Here is a 27,575-nt window from a genome sequence, read left to right on the forward strand (position 1 = left end):
TCAGAACAGTCTAATCCACAGATCGACTACTCAACTGACTGTTCTCTGGCAGGGTGATAAACTACATCCCTCCCTCTCTTCCAGAAGTGTTAGTAAGAGGCAACTGATGCACTACCAATGCATTGCACAAGGAAATGGGTTCAGGGCAGCACAAGATGAGACAGTATGAGAAACCATAGAAATGGTATCACTTCTATTCTAGAATAGACAGACTTCTATTCTAGAACGTTCTAGAATAGACTTCTATTCTATGTCTCTGATGAGAACAGATACCATATATACAGTACAGCTGCACCCAGGCAGGATTGAGGTATGTGGGTCTGGGCTCAGAGAGGAGGAATGGGAAGACGATTTGACCAGGGCCCCAGGCCAGTGGCACCATATTGGGGTGGGGGGGTCCAGAGAAAAACAGCCATTTATTATCCTCCACTCAACTTTTTCACTCCGATGAGGACAGGACACAGTACACTGGGGCCGTGGAGGGCCAGGGAAAGGAGGATACAGTACACTGGGGCCGTGGAGGGCCTGAGAACCAGGGGAAGGAGGGTACAGTACACTGGGGCCGTGGAGGGCCAGGGAAAGGAGGATACAGTACACTGGGGCCGTGGAGGGCCTGAGAACCAGGGGAAGGAGGATACAGTACACTGGGGCCGTGGAGGGCCTGAGAACCAGGGGAAGGAAGGTACAGTACACTGGGGCCGTGGAGGGCCTGAGAACCAGGGGAAGGAGGGTACAGTACACTGGGGCCGTGGAGGGCCTGAGAACAAGGGGAAGGAGGGTACAGTACACTGGGGCCGTGGAGGGCCTGAGAACAAGGGGAAGGAGGGTACAGTACACTGGGGCCGTGGAGGGCCTGAGAACAAGGGGAAGGAGGGTGGCTGGAGTTTGATAGCTTCATTTGGTCGTTTTCACATTCCTTGAACACACAAACAATCTCTCACGCGCACACACACAAACACGACCTATCCTCTCTTGATTATTACCCTTCGCTCTCCACTCCTTCCTCTCACAGTCACTGTCCAGTAACCACCTCTTCAGTCATCGTCCGGGATCTCTGTCTTGATGTCGCTGGGCACCCCTCCAGTCCGGGACAGAGCCAGGATGGTGTGGTTGACTGCAGCCATCTCCACGGCCAGAGAGATGGGGTCCTGGTGGTCAGTACCATCATCCTGGAAGAAAGGGGGGGAGAAACAGATTATATATAAACTTGTTACTTTCTATTTTATTTAGAGGTCTGAGGGGGACTGATTTCTTCATCGCCTTCCTGCTGTTTTTCATAAATAGCCAGTGGGAGCGCTGTCTGACTCACGCAAGAACTGTGGCCCCAAACCCGACCGCAGGCTCGCAATGATATTTTACATGTACGTTAAGCGGCTCACTTTGCAGCCCCAGTACGAGCAATTTTGCCACCCTGAACAAATTCAAAATTCTATTTTTTGGGGGCCAGAGATAGACGTGGTATTATCAACCAATACGTTACACGTACACTACATGACCAAAAGTACGTAGACACCTGCTCGTCGAAAATCTCACTCCAAAATCATGGACATTAATATAGAGTTGGTCCCCCCTTTGCTCCTATAAACAGCCACAACTTTTCTGGGAAGGCTTTCCACGAGATGTAACATTCCTGTGGGGACTTGCTTCCATTCAGCCACAAGAGCATTGGTGAGGTCGGGCACTGATGTTGGGCGATTCGGCCTGGCTCCCAGCTGGTGTTACAATTCATCCCAAAAGGTGTTAGATGGAGTTGAGGTCAGGGTTCTATGCAGGCTAGTCAAGTTCTTCCACACCGATTGACACACCATTTCTGAATGGACCTCGCTTTGTACACAGGTGCATTGTCATACCGGAAAGGGCCTTCCCCAAACTTGGAAGTGTTTCCACTGTTCCAGCTATGCATTGCACATGGTGATCTTAGGCTTGTGCGCGGCTACTTGGCCATGGAAACCCATTTCATTCAGCTCCCGACTAACAGTTGTGCTTCCAGAGACTGTTTAAAAACAGAGGACAGACGATTTTTACGTGATACGCACTTCGCGGTCACGTTCTATGAGCTTGTGAGGCCTACCACTTTTCAGCTGAGCCGTTGTTGCTCCTAGATGTTTCCACCTCAGAATAACAGCACTTACAGTTGACCGGGGCAGCTGTAGCAGAGGATAAATTTGACAAACTGACTTGTTGGTAAGGTGGCATCCTATGACGGTGCCACGTTTAAAGTCAGAGCTCTTCAGTAAGGCCATTCTACTGCCATGTTTGTCTACGGAGATTGCATGTCCGTGTGCTCCATCTTATACAGGTGTGGCTGAAATAGCCGAATCGACTCATTTGAAGGCGTGTCCACATACTTTTGTATATACAGTGTAGTTTGAAAGAGAGCAGAGTTGGGGATAATAGGAACGTGGACACTTGACTTGAGCTACGCTTTGAATAACTTTAACCTGTTTAGGATAGGGGGCAGTATTGACACGGCTGGATAAAAAAAACGTACCCGATTTAATCTGGTTACCACTCCTACCCAGTAACTAGAATATGCATATACTTATTACACATGGATAGAAAACACCCTAAAGTTTCTAAAACTGTTTGAATGGTGTCTGTGAGTATAACAGAACTCATTTGGCAGGCAAAAACCTGACAAGGTTTCAGGCAGGAAGTGGCCTGTCTGACAAGGTGTCGTTCTTCTTGTCTCTGTTTATTGAAGAGTGAGGATCTTAGCTGTCCCGTGACACTTCCTACGGCTGCCATAGGGTCTCAGAAGGCGGCAAAAAGCTGAATCGTGGCTTTGCAGGCTCTGGCTGAAAAAAAGTAGCGCGTTTGGGTAGTGGCTGGTTACAGTACTGTGAGACTCAGGCTCGTGCCCGCGTCGACCGAAAGCTTTGTTTACTTTCCTCAGTTTAGCTAAATGGACATTCCCGGTCGGAATATTATCGCTTTTCTACGAGAAAAATGGCATAAAAATGGATTTTAAACAGCGGTTGACATGCTTCGAAGTACGGTAATGGAATATTTAGATTTTTTTTGTCACGAATTGCGCCATGCGCACGACCCTGATTTACCATTTCAGATAGTGTCTGGGACGCACGAACAAAACGCCGCTATTCGGATATAACGATGGATTATTTTGGACCAAACCAACATTTGTTATTGAAGTAGCAGTCCTGGGAGTGCATTCTGACGAAGACAACAAAAGGTAATCAAACTTTTATAATAGTAAAGCTGATATTGGTGAGTGCTAAACTTGCCGGGTGTCTAAATAGCTAGCCCGTGATGCCTGGGCTATGTACTTAGAATATTGCAAAATGTGCTTTCACCAAAAAGCCATTTTAAAATCGGACATATCAAGTGCATAGAGGAGTTCTGTATCTATAATTCTTAAAATAATTGTTATGCTTTTTGTGAACGTTTATCGTGAGTAATTTAGTAAAATGTTAGCGAATTCCCCGGAAGTTTGCGGGGGATATGCTAGTTCTGAACGTCACATGCTAATGTAAAAAGCTGGTTTTTGATATAAATATGAACTTGATTGAACAAAACATGCATGTATTGTATAACATAATGTCCTAGGGTTGTCATCTGATGAAGATCATCAAAGGTTAGTGCTGCATTTAGCTGTCTTCTGGGTTTTTGTGACATTATATGCTAGCTTGAAAAATGGGTGTCTGATTATTTCTGGCTTGGTACTCTGCTGACATAATCTAATGTTTTGCTTTCGTTGTAAAGCCTTTTTGAAATCGGACAGTGTGGTTAGATTAACGAGAGTCTTGTCTTTAAATAGCTGTAAAATAGTCATATGTTTGAGAAATTGAAGTAATAGGATTTTTAAGGTTTTGAAAATCGCGCCACAGGCTTCAAGTGGCTGTTACGTAGGTGGGACGAATTCGTCCCGCCTAGCCCATAGAGGTTAAAAGAGCGGGACGATTTACAGGCAGAGTAAAATACGTTATCAATATTTATTTCCTGTCAATGTCAGAGTCTAAACTATAGCCATACATTTTCATGGAAAGACCAATACATCGTTCTTCTCTGCCCAATAGATACTTTGCACTCAGATATTATTCAGACCTATCCTTGTTCCACATTGTTACGTTACAGCCTTATTCTAAAATGGATTAAATAGTTTTCCCCTCATCAATCTACACACAATACAACATAATGACTAAGCAAATATATATTTTTTTACTTAGTTAAAAAAAATGAAACATCACATTTACGTAAGTATTCAAACCCTTTACTCAGTACTTCGTTGAAGCACCTTAGGCAGCGTATACAGCCTCGAGTCTTCTTTGGTAAGACATTACAAGTCTGGCACACCTGTATTTGGGGAGTTTCTCCCATTCTTCTCTGCAGAGCCTCTCAAGCTCTGTCAGGTTGGATGGGGAGTGTCACTGTACAGCTATTTTCAGGTCTCTCCAGAGATGTTTGATTGGGTTCAAGTCTGGGCTCTGGCTGGGTCACTCAAGGACATTGAGACTTGTCCCGAAGCCACTCCTGCATCGTCTCGGCTGTGTGCTTCGGGTCGTTGTCCTTTTGGAAGGTGAACCTTGCCCCAGTCGGAGGTCCTAAGCGCTCTGGATTTGTTTTTCATCAAGGATCTCTTGCTCCGTACTTTGCTTCGTTCATCTTTGCCTCGATCCTGACTAGTCTCCTAGTCCCTGCCGCTGAAAAACATCCCCACAGCATGATAGTGCCACCACTAAGCTTCACCGTAGGGATGGTGCCAGGTTTCCTCCAGATGTGACGCTTGGCATTGAGGCAAGAGTTCAATCTTGGTTTCATCAGACGAGAGAATCTTGTTTCTCATGGTCTGGGAGTCCTTAGGTGCCTTTTGGCAAACTCCAAGCGGGCTGTCATGTGCCTTTTACTGAGGAGTGGCTTCAGTCTGGCCACTCGACCATAAAGGCATGATTGGTGGAGTGCTGCAGAGATGGGAGAATCTTCCAGAAAGACAACCATCTCCACAGAGGAACTCCAGAGCTCTGTCTGACTGACCATCGGGTTCTTGGTAACCTCCCTGACCAAGGCCCCCCCCCCGATTGCTCAGTTTGGCTGGGCGGCCAGCTCTAGGAAGAGTCTTGGCGGTTCCAAACTTTTTCCATTTAAGAATGATGGAGGCCACTGTGTTCTTGGGGACATTCAATGCTGCAGAAATGTTTTGGTACCCTTCCCCCAGATCTGTGACTCGACACAATCCCATCTCTGAACTCCATGGACAATTCCTTCGACCTCATGGCTTGGTTTTTGCTCTGACATGCACTGTCAACATTGGGACCTTATATAGACAGGTGTTCCTTCCCAAATAATGTTCAATAAATTGAATTTACCACAGGTGGACTCCAATCAAAGTTTTAGAAACATCTCAATGATGATCAATGGAAACAGGACACACCTGAGCTCAATTTCAAGTCTCATAGCAAAGGGTCTGAATACTTAGGTAATAAGGTATTTATTTTTTATACATTTGCAAAAATGTCTAAACCTGTTTTCACTTCCTCATTAGGGGGCATTGTGAGGAGATGAGGAAAAACAACATTTACACCGTTTTATCACAAGGCTGTAAAAAGTCAAGGGGTCTGAATACTCCAGGCCATTTAATTGAAACCACACATACTGTAGGCGCATTTGATCTCAACAAAGAGAGGAGCAGTAACAGGGCAATTCAATGTACTTATATTTTTGTTTCTTTGTTTTCTCTAAATAAGCTTAATTGTACAATTAAGTGGCCAAATACACTACATATCAAATATTTAGCAATAATAAAAATATTTGTGTGTGGGTCAATGTAAATTGTCCGGTGGTGATTTTTATGAATTGTTCAGCAGTCTAATGGCTTGGGGGTAGAAGCTGTTGAGGAGCCTTTTGGTCCTAGACTTGGCGCTCCAGTACCACTTGCCGCACGGTAGCAGAGAAAGGTCTTGGGTGACTGGAGTCTGACAACTTTATGGGCCTTCCTCTGACACAGCCTATTATATACAGTTGAAGTCGGAAGTTTACATACACTTAGGTTGGAGTCATTAAAACTTGTGTTTTTCAACCACTACACATATTTCTTGTTAAAACTATAGTTTTGGCAAGTCGGTTAGGACATCTACTTTGCGCATGACAAGTAATATTTCCAACAATTGTTTACTGACAGATTATTTCACTGTATCACAATTCCAGTGGGTCAGAAGTTTAAATACACTAAGTTGACTGTGCCTTTAAAATTCCAGAAAATGATGTCATGGCTTTAGAAGCTTCTGATAGGCTAATTGACATAATTTGAGTCAATTGGAGGTGTACCTGTGGATGCATTTCAAGGCCTACCTATATCATGGGAAAATCAAAAGAAATCAGCCAAGACCTCAGAAAAAAAAATTGTAGACCTCCACTAGTCTGGTTCATCCTTGGGAGCAATTTCCAAACGCCTGAAGGTACCAGGTTCGTCTGTACAAACAATAGCACGCAAGTATAAACACCATGGGACCACGCATCCGTCATACCGCTCAGGAAGGAGACGCGTTCTGTCTCCTCGAGATGAACGTACTTTTGCGCGAAAAGTACAAATCAATCCCAGAACAGCAAAAGACCTTGTGAAGATGCTGGAGGAAACAGATACAAAAGTATCTATATCCACACTAAAACGAGTCCTATAACGACATAACCTGAAAGGCCGCTCAGCAAGGAAGAAGCCACTACTCCAAAAGCTCCATAAAAAAGCCAGACCACGGGTTGCAACTGCACATGGGGACAAAGAAAGTACTTTTTGGAGAAATGTCCTCTGGTCTGATGAAACAAAAATAGAACTGTTTGGCCATAATGACCATCGTTATGTTTGGAGGAAAAGGGGGGAGGCTTGCAAGCCGAAGAAAACCATCCCAACCGTGAAGCACGGGGGTGGCAGAATCATGTTGTGGGGTGCTTTGTTGCAGGTGGGACTGGTGCACTTCACAAAATAGATGGCATCATGAAGATGGAAAATTATGTGGATATATTGAAGCAACATCTCAAGACATCAGTCAGGAAGTTAAAGCTTGGTCGCAAATGGGTCTTCCAAATGGACAATGACCCCAAGCACACTTCAGAAATTGTGGCAAAATGGCTTAAAGACAACAAAGTCTAGGTATTGGAGTGGCCATCACAAAGCCCTGACCTTAATCCTATAGAACTTTTGTGGGCAGAACTGAAAAAGTCTGTGCGCGCAAGGAGGCCTACAAAACCTGACTCAGTTACACCAGCTCTGTCAGGAGGAATGGGCCAATATTCACCCAACTTGTTGTGGGAAGCTTGTGGAAGGCTACCCAAAATGTTTGACCCAAGTTAAACAATTTAAAGGCAATGCTACCAAATACTAATTGAGTGTATGTAAACTTCTGACCCACTGGGAATGTGATGAAAGAAATAAAAGCTGAAATAAATCATTCTACTATTATTCTGACATTTCACATTCTTAAAATAAAGTGGTGATCCTAATTTAAAGACAGGGAATTTTTACTAGGATTAAATGTCAGGAATTGTGAAAAACTGAGTTTAAACGCATTTGGCTAAGGTGTATGTAAACTTCCAACTTCAACTGTAGGTCCTGGATGGCAGGAAACTTTACCCCAGAGATGGTAGTGCGGACGGCCCAGTACCTCTGTAGCTCCTTATGGTCAGAGGCCGAGCAGTTGCCATACCAGGCGGGGATCCAACCGGTCAGGATGCTCTCGATGGTGCAGCTGTAGAACCTTGAGGATCTGGGGGCCCATGCCAAATCTTTCCAGTCTCCTGAGGGGGAAAAGGTTTTGTTGTGCCCTCTTCACGACTGTCTTGGTATGTTTGGACCATGATAGTTTGTTGGTGATGTGGACACCAAGGAACTTGAAACTCTCGAACCCGCTCCACTACAGCCCTGTCGATGTTAATGGGGGCCCGTTTGGCCCGCCTTTTCCTGTAGTCCACGATCAGCTCCTGTGTCTTGCTCACATTGAGGGAGAGATTTTTGTCCTGGCAACACACTGCCAGTTCTCTGACCTCCTCTCTATAGGCCGTCTCATCGTTGAGAAGGCCTACCACTGTTGGGTCGTCAACAAACTTAATGATGGTGTTGGAGTCGTGTTTGGCCACGCAGTCGTGGGTGAAGAGGGCGTAAAGGAGGGGACTAAGTACACACCCCTGATGGGCCCCAGTGTTAAGGATCAGCGTGGTAGACGTGTTGCCTACTCTTACCACCTGGGGGCGGCACGTCAGGCAGCCCAGGATCCAGGTGCAGAGGGAGGTGTTTAGTCCCAGAGTCCTTAGCGATTAGCTTCGTGGGCACTATGGTGTTGAACGCTGTCCTGTAGTCAATGAACAGCATTCTCACATAGGTGTTCCTTTTGTCCAGGGGAGAAAGGGCAGTGTGGAGTGCGATTGAGATTGGATCATCTGTGGATCTGTTGGGGCGGTATGCGAATTGTAGTGGGTCTAGGGTGTCCGGGAGGATGCTGTTGACATGAGCCATGACCAACCTTTCCAAGTACTTCATGGCTACTGACGTGAGTTCCACTGTGCGGTAATAATTTAGGCAGGTTACCTTCGCTTCCTTGGGCATAGGGACTATGGTGGTCTGCTTGAAACATGTAGGTATTACGGACTCGGACAGGAGAGGTTGAAAATGTCAGTGAAGACACTTGACAGTTGGTTTGCATGCTTTGAGTACACGTCCTGGTAATCTGTCTGGCCCAGCAGCTTTGTGAATGTTGACCTGTTGAAAGGTTTTGTTCACATTGGCTACTGAGAGCGCTATCACACAGTCATCCGGAACAGCTGGTGCTCTCGTGCATGCTTCAGTGTTGCTTGCCTCGAAGCGAGCACAAAAAGGCATTGAGTTCATCCGGTAGGCTCGCGTCACTGGGCAGCTCGTGTCTGGGTTTCCGTTCGTAGTCCGTAATAGTTTTCAAGCCCTGCCACATCCGACGAGCATCAAAGCCGGTGTAGTAAGATTCAATCTTAATCCTGTATTGACGCTTTGCTTGTTTGATGGTTTGTCCGAGGGCATAGCGGGATTTCTTATAAGCGTCCGGATTAGTCTCTCGCTCCTTGAAAGCGGCAGCTTAGGAAAGTTAGGAGCACCAAATGCTTTTTTTGTTGAAGCACATCTGAAAAAGATTACGTTTCCTTTCTGTGCCACCAAATGTCTGCATATACTGGTAAAGACACCAGGTTGTTAGTAGGGCTGCATGATATGGGCAAAATTATTAACTTGTTGTTCTTTATGCTTCATATGGTTAAAAAGGTTGTGTTTTTTTACTCTTGATGAAGTACCGCATGCTCATTTGCTCATTACCGTAATGCGGTCTAATCTACAGTAACGTGGATCTGATTACCGAAACGCATCAATGATAAAATATGCATAGAATAATAATTACAGAATTCTAAATATTTGAGCATAAAATCTCATTTGCTCTTTATATTTGTGTACTTTGAAAAAAATACTAATTAGTTTAAAACGAATTATATGAACATGCCACAAGTTACGGTAATCAGAACGGATTAAAATGAAAATATACACAGAGTATACAAAACATTAGGAACACCTGCTCCATGACAGACAGACCAGGTGAAACTCAATATTAGAAAGGTGTTTTTAATGTTTGGTATAGTCAGTGTAATCAAAATGTTATTTTATGCAACGTTGGTGTAGTAACTTGTGCATCTTACGGTGTTACGGTAAAGACATTATTTTGGAAAATCTGCACAAATAAATTCAAATCTGAACAGGTAAGAAGATTCATTTAACAGACAATAATTAGATGGTATTTTATCTATTACAAAAATGCGGAAATTTTTTGGGACCAAGAGTAATACCAATATTATGAGAATCACCCACGTCATTCTGGTCCGTTTCCAACTGTTTGAAAAGCATGTTAGCCTGTCCACTTTGTTCATATGTTGAAATCAAGTGACCTACCTTATTTTGCCGAATTAGTTGTCAATTCATATTATAAATTGTGTTTTATGCGTATTGCACATTTATAAAAACACAAACTAGACAGCTAGTATAAACAGTCTTTGGCTAGAATACTGTTACATCGTACCATAATGCTGCGGGCGACAAACCGAGCATCCATTTCCCATAATCAATGTTCATTGATACTCTGGTTTTAGTTGTGTCTGCTCTGTATGCAACTTGAGGAGTTGAGACATAAGGGTATCGCTAGGAAAGGTAACTTCTCTCTTACAGTAAAATAACGTCTCTTTCATCTTTGTTGTTGTTGAGTGGAAGGTGGAGGGGCTGTGTGTGTGTGTGTGTGTGTGTGTGTAAACCGAAAGCAAGAGGTTTCACTCTTCGCCAAAATCTGTGCGTTTCTATGGCTTATTATGGAACTAAGCTTGTCGCCTGTTTTCCTGACTTTGGGGACAACGACTCCCATTGTTAGGGCAGAGATATGAGCATCTTGTCATTATATACAGATCTCTGGTGTGAATTAGAAGGTGTACACAGCAGAGGAGCGAAGAAGACCAGACCAAAAAGACAACATTAGAATAAGCGGACATAAATAATTTAAAAAAATTACAAAAAAATGTACTTGATTCTTGCGATACAATATTCCAAATGCCTGTGCAAAAATATAGATTCAAATTAAATCGAATGAATTTGATATCGCCCAGCCCTAAGAGGTAGGCTAGTGAACATGAATCAACCTGTGACTAGGACCTCTGCTTTTAATTCACTAGATGGCAACTACTCTTAAAAAAAAAATAATACATCTGCGGGACTAAAATATTTTCATCCCAAAGTTGTCTTCCTGACTGCCCGCTCCCACCCATAGCATGAAAAATTCCAACCGCGCCACAATGATATCCGTCAGGGCCCGGCGGACATCTCACAGGAATGCAGCTCTCTCTCTCTCCTTTGAATTGCATTTGTCAGGAATGTACTAAATAAATACAGTTTGATTTGGTTCCATACCTGTGTGGGTGAAGTGGGCTCTAGCCTGTAGAAGCCAAAGGGTCTGGCCATGGGTCTCTTGTCAAAGTAGGCCAGGTCACAGGCCTGTTCTGTGTAGTCGCCTCCATCGATGTCGTCGCTGTTGGAGTGTCCTCCAGGACTCTGGACGTCTATCCAATGGCTCTCCAGGATTGTGGCTTCTTGGGAAAAACAGAGCGCCGGTTATTATGACATAAAAACATTCCTTACCCTAGGATACTTCAACCTGGTGACTATCCAGGAGGACAAAGACAAAAGGAGCATCCTGTTTCTGCATAGATCAACGTATTTAGTGACGGGTCATAGGAATAGACTTACGTCCCAGCATGAATCACCATCAGAGCCTTATGACACGTCTGACTTAGTCAACTCCTCACAACTTCCTTAGTGTTACTGTCTGTGACCTCCAGCCAGGTGAAAGGTCATGACACCCACTGGATGGTTATGTCACTACGTGAACAATCTTATCACAGTTGGAATCTAGAATTCTCAAGGGAACACCACAGCTGTATACATAGATTTTTTTCCTATCAATTAAATTAATTTTATAATGCCCTTTTTACATCAGAAGTTAACAGACACCCAACCTAAACCCCAAACAGCAAGCAATGCAGAAGCACAGGTAGTAGGAAAAACTTCCAAGATGGAAGAAACCTAGAGGAACCAGGCACCAAGGACTGACCAGTCCTCTTCTGGCTGAACAGGGTAGACCAGAGAAACCAGGCTCTGAGGACTGGCCAGTCCTCTTCTGGCTGTACAGGGTAGACCAGAGAAACCAGGCTCTGAGGACTGGCCAGTCCTCTACTGGCTGTACAGGGTAGACCAGAGAAACCAGGCTCTGAGGACTGACCAGTCCTCTACTGGCTGTACAGGGTAGACCAGAGAAACAAGGCTCTGAGGACTGGCCAGTCCTCTTCTGGCTGTACAGGGTAGACCAGAGAAACCAGGCTCTGAGGACTGGCCAGTCCTCTTCTGGCTGTACAGGGTAGACCAGAGAAACCAGGCTCTGAGGACTGGCCAGTCCTCTTCTGGCTGTACAGAGATTTCTACGGGGGAGAAAGGGGGCCGTAGGATTAACCATTTAAACACAGAGACATGCAGCCAGACTAATAGAATAAATGGATGGCAGTGAAACAAAACTGAAGTCCTGCTGAAATCCTTCATTGTGAAACAGCCCCAGCGTCGCCCAGCCCACGTAACCAACGACGACAGAGAAACCCAGCCCACGTTACCAATATTAGCTCGTCTCTTGAGCTCCTTGCGTCGGTTGGCAAACCAGTTGTACACTTTAAGAGAGCTGACTCTCTCCAGGTCCGATAGCTTCTTCCCTGAAATAAAATAACATTCAGGAGATTAGATCATTACATTCCAAAGGGCAAAGTACACTGAAAAAAACTAACTCAACATGTAAAGTCTTGTTGCCGTGTTTCATGAGCTGAAATAAAAATAAAAAATCCCAGAAATGTTCCATTCTCACAAAAAGCTTAATTCTCTGAAATGTTGCACACTCATTTGTTTACATCCCTGTTAGTGAGCATTTCTCTTTTGCCAAGAAAAATCATCCACTTGACAGGTGTAGCATATCAAGAAGCTTGTATGGCGTAGTGCTGACTGACGTCATCGTTGTGGTGGATGTGGGGTTATGGTATGGGCAGGCATAAGTTACGCACAACGAGCACAATTGCATTTTATCGGTGGCATTAGAAATGCACAGAGATACCGTGACGAGATCCTGGGGTCCATTGTTGTGCCATTCATCAGCCGCCATCACCTTATGTTTCATCATGATAATGCACGGCTCCATGTCGCAAGAATCTGTACACACTTCCTGGAAGCTGAAAATGTCCCAGTTCTTCCATGGCCTGCATACTCACCAGACATGTACGACAGCGTGTTCCAGTTCCCACCAATATCCAGAAACTTCGCACAGCCATTAAAGAGGAGTGGGACAACATTCCACAGGTAACAATCAACAGCCTGATCAACTCTATGTGAAGGAGATGTGTCACTCTGCATGAGGCAAATGGTGGTCACACCAGATACTGACTGGTTTTCTGATCCACAGCTCTACTTTTTAACAGTACCTGTGACCAACAGATGCATATCTGTATTCCCAATCATGTGAAATCCATAGATTAGGGCCTTCATTTATTTCAAATGACTGATTTTCTGATATGAACTGCAACTTACTTAAGGTAGCTGGGCAGGACAACCCCTACACTACAGTCACAGGTAGCTGGGCAGGACAATCCCCTACACTACAGTCACAGGTAGCTGGGTAGGGCAACCCCTACACTACAGTCACAGGTAGCTAGGTAGGGCAATCACACACACTACAGTCACAGGTAGCTGGGTAGGGCAACCCCTACACTACAGTCACAGGTAGCTGGGTAGGGCAACCCCTACACTACAGTCACAGGTAGCTGGGTAGGGCAACCCCTACACTACAGTCACAGGTAGCTAGGTAGGACAACCCCTACACTACAGTCACAGGTAGCTGGGTAGGGCAACCCCTACACTACAGTCACAGGTAGCTAGGTAGGGCAATCACACACACTACAGTCACAGGTAGCTAGGTAGGACAACCCCTACACTACAGTCACAGGTAGCTAGGTAGGACAACCCCTACACTACAGTCACAGGTAGCTAGGTAGGACAACCCCTACACTACAGTCACGGGTAGCTAGGTGGGCCCACTACAGTCACAGGTAGCTACCACAGGTAGCTAGGTAGGACAACCCCTACACTACAGTCACAGGTAGCTAGGTAGGACAACCCCTACACTACAGTCACAGGTAGCTAGGTAGGACAACCCCTACACTACAGTCATAGTAAGTAGTAAAGCATCCTTCAGCTAAATCAGGTCTAGTAACAAAAGGCCAGTACAACAGTAAGGTGGACAGAAGTAAATACCTGGTTTCTGGATGACAGCGTTGCAGGCGTTAGAGATCTCCTCTCTCTTAGCTTCATCAGGGTACTGGTTGTCATTGAAGTAGCTGAGGAGAAGAGGTGGCCATCTCAAAACACAGATCTAGTCGGTGTCCCAAATAGCACCCTATTCCCCATGTAGTGCACTGCTTTAGACCAGAGCCCTCTCCACCCTATCCCCTCCCTCTCTTAAGTCATCTATGCTCTCTCTCCCCCTCCTCATCACAGCCAGTCATTCTTTCCTCTGGGTAAAGATGCTCTCCTCACCTCTCCATCACAGCCAGACATTCTTTCCTCCAGGTAAAACGACTTCCTCTGCGTAGCCGGAAAATTCCTGGGGCGGTACTTATATGGGGTGTGGTCTGTCTCCACTCCATTTCTTCCATAGCCATTGGGGCTGGGCGCATGTTTAGAGTGGCACCTAGAGGAGCCAATAGCAAGAAAGCATTAACTCACAACCTTATAACATGTCTAGTTTTCATGAGACACCAAATGAAACCAAAGAGGTACCATCTGAACTTCCGTCCAAATAGAAATAGTTGTTTTCATCCCCAATGCAGAATGTTTTAAAACCTTTTGCTCAAATGAATAGGACCCAGTATCAGAGCGGTATTACCCATCCTGTCAAAGTGATGCCTGCAGTCTTTGATTAATAAGGTGTTGGGTAGAGGTGTCCGGTCTTTCCATAATAAGGTGTTGGGTAGAGGTGTCCGGTCTTTCCATAATTAAGGTGTTGGGTAGAGGTGTCCGGTCTTTCCATAATTAAGGTGTTGGGTAGAGGTGTCCGGTCTTTCCATAATACGGTGTTGGGTAGAGGTGTCCGGTCTTTCCATAATAAGGTGTTGGGTAGAGGTGTCCGGTCTTTCCATAATAAGGTGTTGGGTAGAGGTGGCCAGTCTTTCCATAATACGGTGTTGGGTAGAGGTGGCCGGTCTTTCCATAATAAGGTGTTGGGTAGAGGTGGCCGGTCTTTCCATAATAAGGTGTTGGGTAGAGGTGGCCAGTCTTTCCATAATAAGGTGTTGGGTAGAGGTGGCCGGTCTTTCCATAATAAGGTGTTGGGTAGAGGTGGCCAGTCTGATTAATAAGGTGTTGGGTAGAGGTGGCCAGTCTGATTAATAAGGTGTTGGGTAGAGGTGGCCAGTCTGATTAATAAGGTGTTGGGTAGAGGTGGCCAGTCTGATTAATAAGGTGTTGGGTAGAGGTGGCCAGTCTGATTAATAAGGTGTTGGGTAGAGGTGACCAGTCTGATTAATAAGGTGTTGGGTAGAGGTGGCCAGTCTGATTAATAAGGTGTTGGGTAGAGGTGGCCAGTCTGATTAATAAGGTGTTGGGTAGAGGTGGCCAGTCTGATTAATAAGGTGTTGGGTAGAGGTGACCAGTCTGATTAATAAGGTGTTGGGTAGAGGTGGCCAGTCTGATTAATAAGGTGTTGGGTAGAGGTGGCCAGTCTGATTAATAAGGTGTTGGGTAGAGGTGGCCAGTCTGATTAATAAGGTGTTGGGTAGAGGTGGCCAGTCTGATTAATAAGGTGTTGGGTAGAGGTGGCCAGTCTGATTAATAAGGTGTTGGGTAGAGGTGGCCAGTCTGATTAATAAGGTGTTGGGTAGAGGTGGCCAGTCTGATTAATAAGGTGTTGAGTAGAGGTGGCCAGTCTGATTAATAAGGTGTTGGGTAGAAGTGGCCAGTCTTTCCATAATAAGTGTGAAGCTGATGCTGAGTAATTTGGCAGAGTACCATAGAGGTACATGATTCATCAGTGGACAAGGATGGTACACAGAGAGAGAGACGAGAGAGACGGGTACCTGGGGAGGTCTTCTCTAGCTGGTACCAGTGGTAGAAAGCTCTCTTCTTCTGTTCACTGAGGTCAGAGCCGTGTTGAAGCAACCAATGAGAGATCCTGCTCTGACTGATTCCTGGAACACACACACACACACACACGGTTAGAGAGGTAGCAGTCCTACCAACCAATAATAGTGTACCTGCCTGTGAGACTCTACACACATAGCCAGGAGAAGCCATCACTGCCGCCTGTAGCCCCGTCGCCTGTAGCCCCATCACTGCTGCTTGTAGCCCCAAAGCACGTAACAGGCTGACCAATACAAGGGTTGAAAAATTGGTGTCCATTCAGGCAAATTTGAGGCTTCTTGAGCCTGACAACGAGCCATCCTCAACAAGGTTGGAAAGTGACAGTGAAGATGAGGCCTCAGAGTCTGATGTTCAAGAGGTGGACATTGAGGAGGTCCAGGGAGAAGACATGGAAGCCTGAGAGGAAGACACCCAAAGCTTTAGTTTCTAGACTAAAATTTTACAGACGCATGTTGAAAATGTTTTTGGGAGAGGCGATGGATCATTGGGGATCATTCAATATTCCCTTTCTTTTGTTGTTCAGTGAAATCATACCATGTGAAGAGTCAACTCATTTCATTAAAGTTCAATTCATGACTAAATCGTTTTTCCCCCCCCATTTCTATTGGAAGGATTTAATAATTTGCAATTTTGTCCACATATTATAAGGTAAAAGGTTTATGTTTCTGTCTCCATTGTCATGACGTTGGCCTCTTTCTCTGGGTCCAGAGAACAGTTGAACCCCCTCCCTCTGCACCAGGCCTTTTCTATGCACCATCCCCCGACCTCTATACTTCTGACACAAGGCTGTGTGAAGGCTGTCGTAAAATTCCAAAGGAGAATGTCCTGCCTCATGGCCCCAGTATAAAGAGAGAGTGTTTTCATGGAGAGAACAAACGATTCTTCCACCTCACAGAATTGGAGAACCGAATGACATTTATGTTCTGGAGAAGGTATAAAAGATCAGGTGAAGAATCCAGCTACGAACTGGTCCGCTTGGTACAATTTTGTGAGGCTCATTAGAGACAATATGGCCATATTACCATACTAAGGTTTATATACTAGCCTCAGCGGTGAGACTTAAATCTAATGGTTGTATACAATGATTTAATAAGATTAAAGCTATTTGGAATATGTAGAGGCGCTATGTACTGATGTTAATGTGATAGAATAGTATTTCGGTTCAAAGCTTAACTCAGTCATCGGCACGCCCCCAGGGACACAGACAGGACAAGGTGTCATGTGACAGTTTTTCTACGTTCAGTATATAAGCCCACCCAGGGTTACTATCGAGACCAGGCCGCCACTCCATTACGAGTTGGCCAATAGGTTTGACCATGCATCCCTCTACTGAAGTTTAACCATACCACGTGGTTAAACTTTTAGACTATCAATACCGACAGAATAATAACAAGTCTTTGATATTAATTAATAGACCGCAGCTCGAAATTTGATATCATTGAACGCGAAGACCAACGAAACAGCCATTCTATAACGACATTAATGGGGAGAGAAAGAGAGAGAACTCTCCACAGAACGACGCTCCAACAAGGATCCCGACAACACACTGAGCGTATATATATATATTGATTGCAATTGTTCCCGAATGAGTGAGCGTTCATGTGCAAAGGATAAGCATATCAATTGTTAATATTTATCAACTCTGTAGGGTCTTCTCAGCTGACCCCCCCTTGTTGGTTTAACAAGCCACCATGCCGGTTTAGCCCACATTACTCTACCAATTCTTTGTGACGATAACTACTGTTTGTATGCTTTCTGTGAATTACTTTGTTTAGTAAATAAATGATTTTAAGACAGTTGATGTATGGATGACATAGTGAAGACTGGGTTCGTGCCGATACAACAATTTACGACGTTTGGAATGAGACTGGACGAGGTAAAATACAACATTTAAACCAGAAAATAAAATCGGTCAGATACTATAATATAGGAAAGTTATATTAGGAAAATTATAACTAATCTGAATATTTTCCTTGGTGTCGTGTCTTTGGGCACCATTAAACTGAAGACATGTTTATCAAAATAACTCCCTGTAATTATTATCACGCGATCAAACTGATTAATCGTTTAATTGTAATTAACTAGGAGATCGGGGCACCAAGGAAAATATTCAGATTACAAAGTTCTAATTTTCCTAATATAACTTTCCTATATTATAACATTATATATTATATTCTATTATAGTATAGGCCGATTATCTTCTGGTTTAAATGGTGCATTTTACCTCGCGTCCAGTCTCATTCCAAACGTCGTAAATTGTTGTATCTGCACGAACCCAGTCTTTACTAAGAGTCATCCATACATCAATTGTCTTAAAATCATTTATTTACTAAACTAAGTAATTCACAGAAAGTATACAAACAGTAATTATCGTCACAAAGAATTGGTAGAGGAATGTGCCCTAGTGGGCTAAACAGGCATGGCGGCCTGTTGAACAAAGGGTCATAAACGGTCAGCTGAGGAGACACACAGAGTTCATTAATATTAACAATTGATATGCTAATCCTTTGTACATGAACGCTCACTCATTCGGGAACAACTGCAATCAATATATATTTACGCTCAGTGTGTCGTCGGGATCCTTGTTGAAGAGTCGTTCTGTTGGGGAGATCTCTCTCTCTCTCTCAGCGACATTCATTAATGTCGTTATAGAATGGATGTTTCGTTGGTCTTCACATTCAATGATATAATTTCTAGCTGCAGACTATTACTTAATATCAAAGACCTGTTCTTATTCTGTCGGTATCAATAGTCTAAAAGTTAACCACGTGGTATAGTTCACTTTCAGTATAGGAATTGGATGGTCAAACCTATTGGCCAACTCGCAATGGAGTGGAGGCCTGGTCTGAAGAAAGTAAATCAGGGTGGGGTTTTATAGTGAACATAGAACAGGCTTGTCACATGACGCCTGGTCCTGTCTGTGTCCCTGGGGGGTGTGCCGATGACCGATTTAATCTTTGAACATAGAATGTATTTATCACATTAACATCAGTACACAGCATCTCAATGTATCACAAATAGCTTTATCCTTATTAATACATTCTATACAACCATGTGGATGCAAGTCTCATAGCTGAGGCTATTATGTAAACCGTTTTATGGTAATATGGCTATATTGTCTCTTCTGAGTATCACAAAATTGTACCAAGCGGACCAGTTCGTAGCTGGATTCTTCACCAATCTTCCATACCTTCTCCAGAAAATACATGTCATTCGGTTCCCCAATTCTGTGAGTTGGAAGAATTTCCTGTGTCTCTCTATGAACCATGTGGCAAGAGATTCACCTCTAGAATTTTACAACCCTTCACACAGGGCCTGGGTGGGGGTCAACTGTCCTCCCTGTACTCAAAGAGGGTAACGTCATGACAACACCATATAATATAGTAAATATATCTAAAGCAAACTTATACATTTAAATGGTATTAATATTAATTAGCATATATTCCCATTAATTCCCACAGAAAGTTTCCACCTCTGAATATTCCCCAGAATGTGCAACCCTAGCCATCACACATACTGTAGCCATCACACATACCATAGCCATCACACATACCGTAGCTATATGAGTAGATATGTCTGGTTAAATAAAATATATTATATTTAATTTAATGTCTGTGTGTGACAGACATCTGATTGCTGTGTGAGCCTTGTGGGAGGGGTTGTCAATTATAGTGGAAGCTTCAAGGTGTTACTGACCTGGGCCGCCGCAGTGTGCTTGTTAGTGACCTGGGCCGCCGCAGTGTGCCTGTTACTGACCTGGGCCGCCGCAGTGTGCCTGTTACTGACCTGGGCCGCCGCAGTGTGCTTGTTACTGACCTGGGCCGCCGCAGTGTGCTTGTTACTGACCTGGGCCGCCGCAGTGTGCTTGTTACTGACCTGGGCCGCCGCAGTGTGCTTGTTACTGACCTGGGCCGCCGCAGTGTGCTTGTTACTGACCTGGGCCGCCGCAGTGTGTTTGCTACTGACCTGGGCCACCACAGTGTGTTTGCTACTGACCTGTGACCTGGGCCACCACAGCCTGAGAGATTCTCCTGTTCCCCAGGAACAACTTGATCTCCTCCTTCACAATGCTGCCGTCTCTCCTGTGTACACACATACACAACAGTGCATAAATAGGCTAACCAGTGTTATTGTTATAATAGAATATATGCCATTTTAACAAAGCCTTTTAAAGTCCAAAGCGACTAAGTCATGAGTATATACATTTTGAAATGGTTTGGTCTCCAGCAGGAATCGAATCGACAATCTTGGTGTTACAAGCGCCACGCTCTACCAACTGGGCCACAACATTTTTGTTTTATCCTGAAAAATCCCCCAGTCCTTAGCGATTAAAAAAAATACCCATAACATGATGCAGCCATGTGTTATATTGAATTTGCTCCAAACATAACACTTTGTATTCAGGACAAAGTTATTTGCTTTGCCACTTTAGTACCTTGTTGCAAACAGGATGCATGTTTTGGAAGATTTTATATTCTGTACAGGCTTCCTTGTAACTCTGTCAATTAGGTTAGGGGAGTAACTACAGCGTTGGTGATTCATCCTCAGTTCTCTCCTATCACAGCCATTAAATGAACTGTTTTAAAGTCACCATTGGCCTCATGGTGAAATCCCTGAGCGGTTTCCTTCATCTCCGGCAACTGAGTTAGGAAGGAAGCAGTTCTGCATGGAAGAGCGGGCCAAAATTCACCCACAGGGATGTGAGATTTATCAACAACTTCCACGTTTGGTTGCAGTCATTGGAGCTAAAAGTTGGCACAACCAGTTAGAGTGTAAATGGGTAATTACTTTTACACAGGGGAAATGGTGTTGCATAACTTTGTTAACCTGTTGTGGATAGGGGGCAGTATTTTCACGGCCGGATAAAAAAAAACCTACCCGATTTAATCTGGTTACTACTCTTGCCCAGAAACTATAATATGCATATAATTAGTAGATTTGGATAGAAAACACTAAAGTTTCTAAAACTGTTTGAATGGTGTCTGAGTATAACAGAACTCACATGGCAGGCAAAAACCTGAGAAGTTTCCAGGCAGGAAGTGGCCTGTCTGACAATTTGCAGTCCTTCTGTTGCATCTCTATCGAAATTACAGCATCTGTGCTTCTAAATACGGTAATGGAATATTTTGAATTTTTTGGTCACGAAATGCACTCGCGCGTTACACTTTGGATAGTGACCTGAACGCACGAACAAAACTGAGGTTTTTGGATATAACTACAGATTATTTGGAACCAAAACAACATGTTGTTGAAGTCCTGGGAGTGCATTCTGACGAAGAACAGCAAAGGTAATCCAATTTTTCTAATAGTAATTCTGAGTTTAGGCTGCCCCGACGTTGGCGGGTCTGAATAGCTAGCCTTGATGGCCGAGCTATGTACTCAGAATATTGCAAAATGTGCTTTTGCCGAAAAGCCATTTTAAAATCGGACATAGCGATTGCATAAAGGAGTTCTGTATCTATAATTCTTAAAATAATTGTTATGTATTTTGTCAATGTTTATCATGAGTAATTTAGTAAATTCACCGGAAGTTTTCGGTGGGTATGCTAGTTCTGAACATCACATGCTAATGTGAAAAGCTGGTTTTTGATATAAATATGAACTTGATTTAACAAAACATGCATGTATTGTATAACATAATGTCCTAGGAGTGTCATCTGATGAAGATCAAAGGTTAGTGCTGCATTTAGCTGTGGTTTGGGTTTTTGTGACATATATGCTTGCTTTGAAAATGGCTGTGTGACTATTTCTGGCTGGGTACTCTGCTGACATAATCTAATGTTTTGCTTTCGCTGTAAAGCCTTTTTGAAATCGGACAATGTGGTTAGATTAACCAGAGTCTTATCTTTAAAATGGTGTAAAATATACTGCTAAAAAATAAAGGGAACACTTAAACAACACATCCTAGATCTGAATGAAAGAAATAATCTTATTAAATACTTTTTTCTTTACATAGTTGAATATGCTGACAACAAAAATCACACAAAAATAATCAATGGAAATCCAATTTATCAACCCATGGAGGTCTGGATTTGGAGTCACACTCAAAATTAAAGTGGAAAACCACACTACAGGCTGATCCAACTTTGATGTAATGTCCTTAAAACAAGTCAAAATGAGGCTCAGTAGTGTGTGTGGCCTCCACGTGCCTGTATGACCTCCCTACAACGCCTGGGCATGCTCCTGATGAGGTGGCGGATAGTCTCCTGATGGATCTCCTCCCAGACCTGGACTAAAGTATCCGCCAACTCCTGGACAGTCTGTGGTGCAACGTGGCGTTGGTGGATGGAGCGAGACATGATGTCCCAGATGTGCTCAATTGGATTCAGGTCTGGGGAACGGTCGGGCCAGTCCATAGCATCAATGCCTTCCTCTTGCAGGAACTGCTGACACACTCCAGCCACATGAGGTCTAGCATTGTCTTGCATTAGGAGGAACCCAGGGCCAACCGCACCAGCATATGGTCTCACAAGGGGTCTGAGGATTTCATCTCGGTACCTAAAGGCAGTCAGGCTACCTCTGGCGAGCACATGGAGGGCTGTGTGGCCCCCCAAAGAAATGCCACCCCACACCATGACTGACCCACCACCAAACCGGTCATGCTGGAGGATGTTGCAGGCAGCAGAATGTTCTCCACAGCGTCTCCAGACTCTGTCACGTGCTCAGTGTGAACCTGCTTTCATCTGTGAAGAGCACAGGGCGCCAGTGGCGAATTTGCCAATCTTGGTGTTCTCTGACAAATGCCAAACGTCCTGCACGGTGTTGGGCTGTAAGCACAACCCCCACCTGTGGACGTCGGGCCCTCATGGAGTCTGTTTCTGACCATTTGAGCAGACATGCACTTTGTGGCCTGCTGGAGGTCATTTTGCAGGGCTCTGGCAGTGCTCCTCCTGCTCCTCCTTGCACAAAGGCGGAGGTAGCAGTCCTGCTGCTGGGTTGTTGGCCTCCTCCACGTCTCCTGATGTACTGGCCTGTCTCCATGCTTTGGACACTACGCTGACAGACACAGCAAACCTTCTTGCCACAGCTCGCATTGATGTGCCATCCTGGATGAGCTGCACTACCTGAGCCACTTGTGTGGGTTGTAGACTCCGTCTCATGCTACCACTAGAGTGAAAGCACCGCCAGCATTCAAAAGTGACCAAAACATCAGCCAGGAAGCATAGGAACTGAGAAGTGGTCTGTGGTCCCCACCTGCAGAACCACTCCTTTATTGGGGGTGTCTTGCTAATTGCCTATAATTTCCACCTGTTGTCTATTCCATTTGCACAACAGCATGTGAAATGTATTGTCAATCAGTGTTGCTTCCTAAGTGGACAGTTTGATTTCACAGAAGTGTGATTGACTTGGAGTTACATTGTGTTGTTTAAGTGTTCCCTTTATTTTTTTGAGCAGTGTAGTTGATTGTTTGAGAAAACTGAATTGTGGTATTTTAGTTGGTTTTGTATTTCGCGCCATACGATGCCATTGGCTGTTGGCTAGGGGTTCCGCTAGCGGAACGTCTAGATGCAAGAGGTTAATTAAATAAAATAAGTATACATTTTTTTTTTGTTATTTGTAAACTATGCTGAACATATCTACTGTGCTATGATGTCTGAACTTGTGAAAACATAGACATCAATGATTGGTTCAGATTTGGTCCAGTCCGGAGCAACCAAATGTGGTATTTTTTTTGGGGGGGGGAGCTCATTACAATAATAGCCAGAGTGTAGAATAATACCCAATTTTGCATATTTCTACCTTTGTGTACTAATTTAGGGATCGTCACCATGAATATAATGCTATTCATATCCTTAATTTCTGTATAGTACAGATCAGGGACCCCATGATGTAATTCTGTTACCGGTTGTAAATCCACTTCACTTTACTGTAGTAGAATAAACAGAATAGATGTTTTCTAACTCAAGGTGTGATGTCATAGCTGACACCCCATTCTTTCTGCAGACATCTTTGAATCTTAATTCAGAGCAAATATTTGAGTTTCTGGAAAAAGGGTGGTAGCATACAAAAAAAAGAGGGAGATTTGACTAATTCTGTTACCAAACTTTATATCTGCACAGTTGTTCCAATAAATGTTGTTTCTGTGAAATTTGACACGTGGTAGCCTGACCGCTGGGCTCTCGATCAATTCACTTAAGCTCACAAGATCAGGCAGGTCAAACGAGGCTGTGTGGTTGTTCCATCAGATCAGGCAGGTCAAACGAGGCTGTGTGGTTGTTCCATCAGATCAGGCAGGTCAAACGAGGCTGTGTGGTTGTTGCATCAGATCAGGCAGGTCAAACGTGGCTGTGTGGTTGTTGCATCAGATCAGGCAGGTCAAACGAGGCTGTGTGGTTGTTCCATCAGATCAGGCAGGTCAAACGTGGCTGTGTGGTTGTTGCATCAGATCAGGCAGGTCAAACGTGCTGTGTGTTGTTGCATCAGATCCTGGTAACGTGGCTGTGTGGTTGTTGCATCAGATCAGGCAGGTCAAACGTGGCTGTGTGGTTGTTGCATCAGATCAGGCAGGTCAAACGTGGCTGTGTGGTTGTTGCATCCCATCAGATCAGGCAGGTCAAACGAGGCTGTGTGGTTGTTCCATCCCATCAGATCAGGCAGGTCAAACGTGGCTGTGTGGTTGTTCCATCCCATCAGATCAGGCAGGTCAAACGTGGCTGTTCCATCCCATCAGATCAGGCAGGTCAAACGTGGCTGTGTGGTTGTTGCATCAAATCAGAAAGACAGCCTTAAAATCGTGAGAGTGGTATGCAGTGAGAGTGGTAGCCTAAATGTGTTCATGATGTGTTTGGAGTGACTGGTATAGTCCTGATAGTGGTGGACTGGTGTATAAACTGGTATAGTCCTGATAGTGGTGGACTGGTGTATAAACTGGTATAGTCCTGATAGTGGTAGACTGGTGTATAAACTGGTATAGTCCTGATAGTGGTAGCGATAGTGTAGACTGGTGTATAAACTGGTATAGTCCTGATAGTGGTAGACTGGTGTATAAACTGGTATAGTCCTGATAGTGGTAGACTGGTGTATAAACTGGTATAGTCCTGATAGTGGTAGACTGGTGTATAAACTGGTATAGTCCTGATAGTGGTAGACTGGTGTATAAACTGGTATAGTCCTGATAGTGGTAGACTGGTGTATAAACTGGTATAGTCCTGATTGTGGTGGACTGGTATATAAAATGACATATTGAATAGGATCCCTGTTAGCCTGGGTACCATTCTGATAATCCATCATTCCACTCCTTGTACTCCATGTCACTCCAAATCCTTGCCACTCCTATGTTTGGCATGACACGGAGTATAAGGCGTGACAAGTTACCACAAAACAGATTCTGGATTTCAGGCTAGATCTCTGTAGGCTGGTGTGTGACTTTGACCCTGCCCTGACCCCTAACCCCATCATCACTGACCTCATAAGCTCCTCCACCTTATCATCGATTTCCAGCTCCTCCTCAGTTGCCTCGAACCCGAACGCCCTGGCGGCCGCTGCACTGTTCACCGGGTACCGCGGCGGCGAGAGCTTCCCATTGGGCGTCGCCACCAGGCTGTCCCGCCCCCCGTTCTGCGCCATGGTGACCAGTGACACTGGGGAGTGGCGGACGGCGGAGGGCAGGCTGGGCGGTGGGGAGGTGTCGTAGCTGTTGCTAGGCGACAGCCCCCCACGTGGTGAGAGGTACTGGGTCTGTGCGACGGTAGAGTTGGTGCAGGAAGAGGCCGGGGTGGTGTTGTTAACATTGCTGCTCCCACTGGTGGCATTACTATTAATAATAATACAGGAAGAAGATGTTGTAGAAGATGTGGTGGCTGCAGTGTTGTTGGAGGTGCAATTGGGGTCTGACACAGAGCCGCTTGCTCCTCCCCCGTAGGAGGTGCGATGCCCAAACTTGTCCCCGTGCTCGCGGTCCAGCCGATCTAGGGTGTCCATGCCGTGGAGGATCTCTTGCTTGGTCATGCCCGTACGCCGCAGCCTCTGGAGCAAGTCGATCTGCTCGATGGTGAAGCGAGGTTCGTCTGTGTAATGAGACATCCTGGAGAAGAGGAGGGAGAGGAATGGTAGGGGGGGTGAGAGAAGAAAAAAAATACACAGTGAGAGGAGAAGGGTAGAAAAGGCGTGAGGGAGAGAGAGAGAGGAAAGAAAGGGGAAGGCACAATTTTGTGGGGGACAGCAGCAACACACGCAGTCACCTTGAAAGCGTTAGCTGATCCTATCTCAATCATTTCGCTGTGCTTAAGAGCAATAACAAATGCACTTCTCCCTCTGAACGGCGTTCCACAGGCCAAGCATCTCTCTGAACGGCGTTCCACAGGCCAAGCATCTCTCTGAACGGCGTTCCACAGGCCAAGCATCTCTCTGAACGGCGTTCCACAGGCCAAGCATCTCTCTGAACGGCGTTCCACAGGCCAAGCATCTCTCTGAACGGCGTTCCACAGGCCAAGCATCTCTCTGAACGGCGTTCCACAGGCCAAGCATTTCTCTGTTTGGTTTCCATAAGCATTTCAGGGTAGAAGAGATTAATAGAGTCAACCAGGCTGCAGCACATTTTCCATCTTGTGAGGCAACATGACTAGATCTTTCTATCTTTTCTATCAGTAGAGACATGTTCCAAAGATGCACATAGGGACAGTTCTCTCTGCATGGTGTTTTGGAAAACAGATGTTACGATATACCGGTATTAATGCACGGACTGGTTTGGGTTTTTACTTTACCTTCTATAAAACGATAGTTGAATGTTTGGTTTGTTAAAAGGTAATAAGCCGTGTGTAACGCCCATTTGTATAGTTTACGTCGCTACTCGAGTCATCTCTCGCTCTCTTTCCACACAACCTAGCCCCCTGTCACTCAACGAGACCATTGCTGTTGCTGGAGTCAATGTTGCATATGTATCAATGACAGCGAGGCTGTTTTCACTTAGCTTAATATAAATCGACTAGCCTTCTATAATTACACTATTTGTTTGTGTTTCTTACAACTGCAAACAGCTGGGTGCGTATATAAACTGCCTCATGGACAATAAAAGTTTCCTAAATGGAATATGTATCTGGTTATTAAAGCTTGCACATGAGCGGAACACCCAGACTCAATCCCCAAATAATTCATGTCAAACATTCGTTTACATAACAGTCAATCTGTAATGCATTAGTTACCTCGCTGGCAAGTATGGCAAACAAAGGGAGTTGGTACAAAAACTGTTACTTCTACTGTAGCTAGTTAGCGTTCGTCGTTATGCCAGTCTATTTTTACTTGGTAGGTCAGTCTATCTGAAGGGCTAGTTAGCCAACGTTAGCTAGCTCTGTTTTCAGCTACAGTAGCAGTAACAGTTTTTGTACCAACTCCAACAAGCTAAGCTACCTAACTACTGCTTGTTTGGTTATTGGCTAACTCGCTATCAAACTCAAAATACTAAGTTAGCTATCTGACTTTTATCCATGCACTTAGCTAGCTAAAAAAATCGCTAAAACGACAACTGTTTCAGTTACATTTAAGTGGGTGCCTAGTTATTTTTACCAGATGGTAATATAGCTAACTGCTAAACCACCTACTGAAAAATGTTTGTTACAGGCTAGCTAGTTTACGTTAGCTAATTGACGGGCTAACGTTAGCTAGCTAAACATATCACATCTTACCTTGGCTCTCTATCTCGATGTGCCTCTGTACATTTGACCATTTAAATCGCACCACCACTGAACAGTGTGTGTGTGGGAGGGAAATGCCACTTTTTAACCGTCGCAACAACACATCGACCGCAGGATTGTAGATTTCAACTACAGGCTTATTGTCACAGAGTTTATAACCCCACAAGGGGAAACATCGCGAGATTTCCGGGAACGCTTCCCAAGCAGACCGGTCTGGG

At 44.6% G+C, this 27,575-nt stretch overlaps 1 protein-coding gene across 3 annotated transcripts; it reads right to left on the minus strand.

The window, feature by feature from the left end:
- Nucleotides 1-769: 769 nt before the first annotated feature.
- On the minus strand, nt 770-27,538 carry LOC106571043 (homeobox-containing protein 1). Of its 3 annotated transcripts, XM_014143690.2 has the most exons (10): nt 27,349-27,518; nt 25,909-26,198; nt 25,134-25,751; nt 19,724-19,809; nt 15,664-15,774; nt 14,126-14,279; nt 13,844-13,926; nt 12,163-12,258; nt 10,913-11,091; nt 770-1,169 (listed from the first exon to the last, which is right to left on the minus strand). In XM_014143690.2, the coding sequence occupies exons 3-10, from the start codon at nt 25,748-25,750 to the stop codon at nt 1,035-1,037; spliced, it is 1,461 nt and encodes a 486-aa protein (XP_013999165.1). In that variant the 5' UTR covers nt 25,751; nt 25,909-26,198; nt 27,349-27,518; the 3' UTR covers nt 770-1,034. The 3 variants fall into 3 exon arrangements, with proteins under 3 accessions (XP_013999165.1, XP_013999164.1, XP_013999163.1); XM_014143689.2 differs by lacking the exon at nt 25,909-26,198 and having other exon boundaries at nt 10,913-11,088; nt 27,349-27,538; XM_014143688.2 differs by lacking the exon at nt 25,909-26,198 and having other exon boundaries at nt 27,349-27,538.
- Between the last annotated feature and the right edge of the window lie 37 nt (nt 27,539-27,575).

This window comes from Salmo salar, chromosome ssa15 (genome assembly GCF_905237065.1).
Source record: "Salmo salar chromosome ssa15, Ssal_v3.1, whole genome shotgun sequence".
In the NCBI taxonomy this organism is placed as follows: Eukaryota; Metazoa; Chordata; class Actinopteri; order Salmoniformes; family Salmonidae; genus Salmo; species Salmo salar.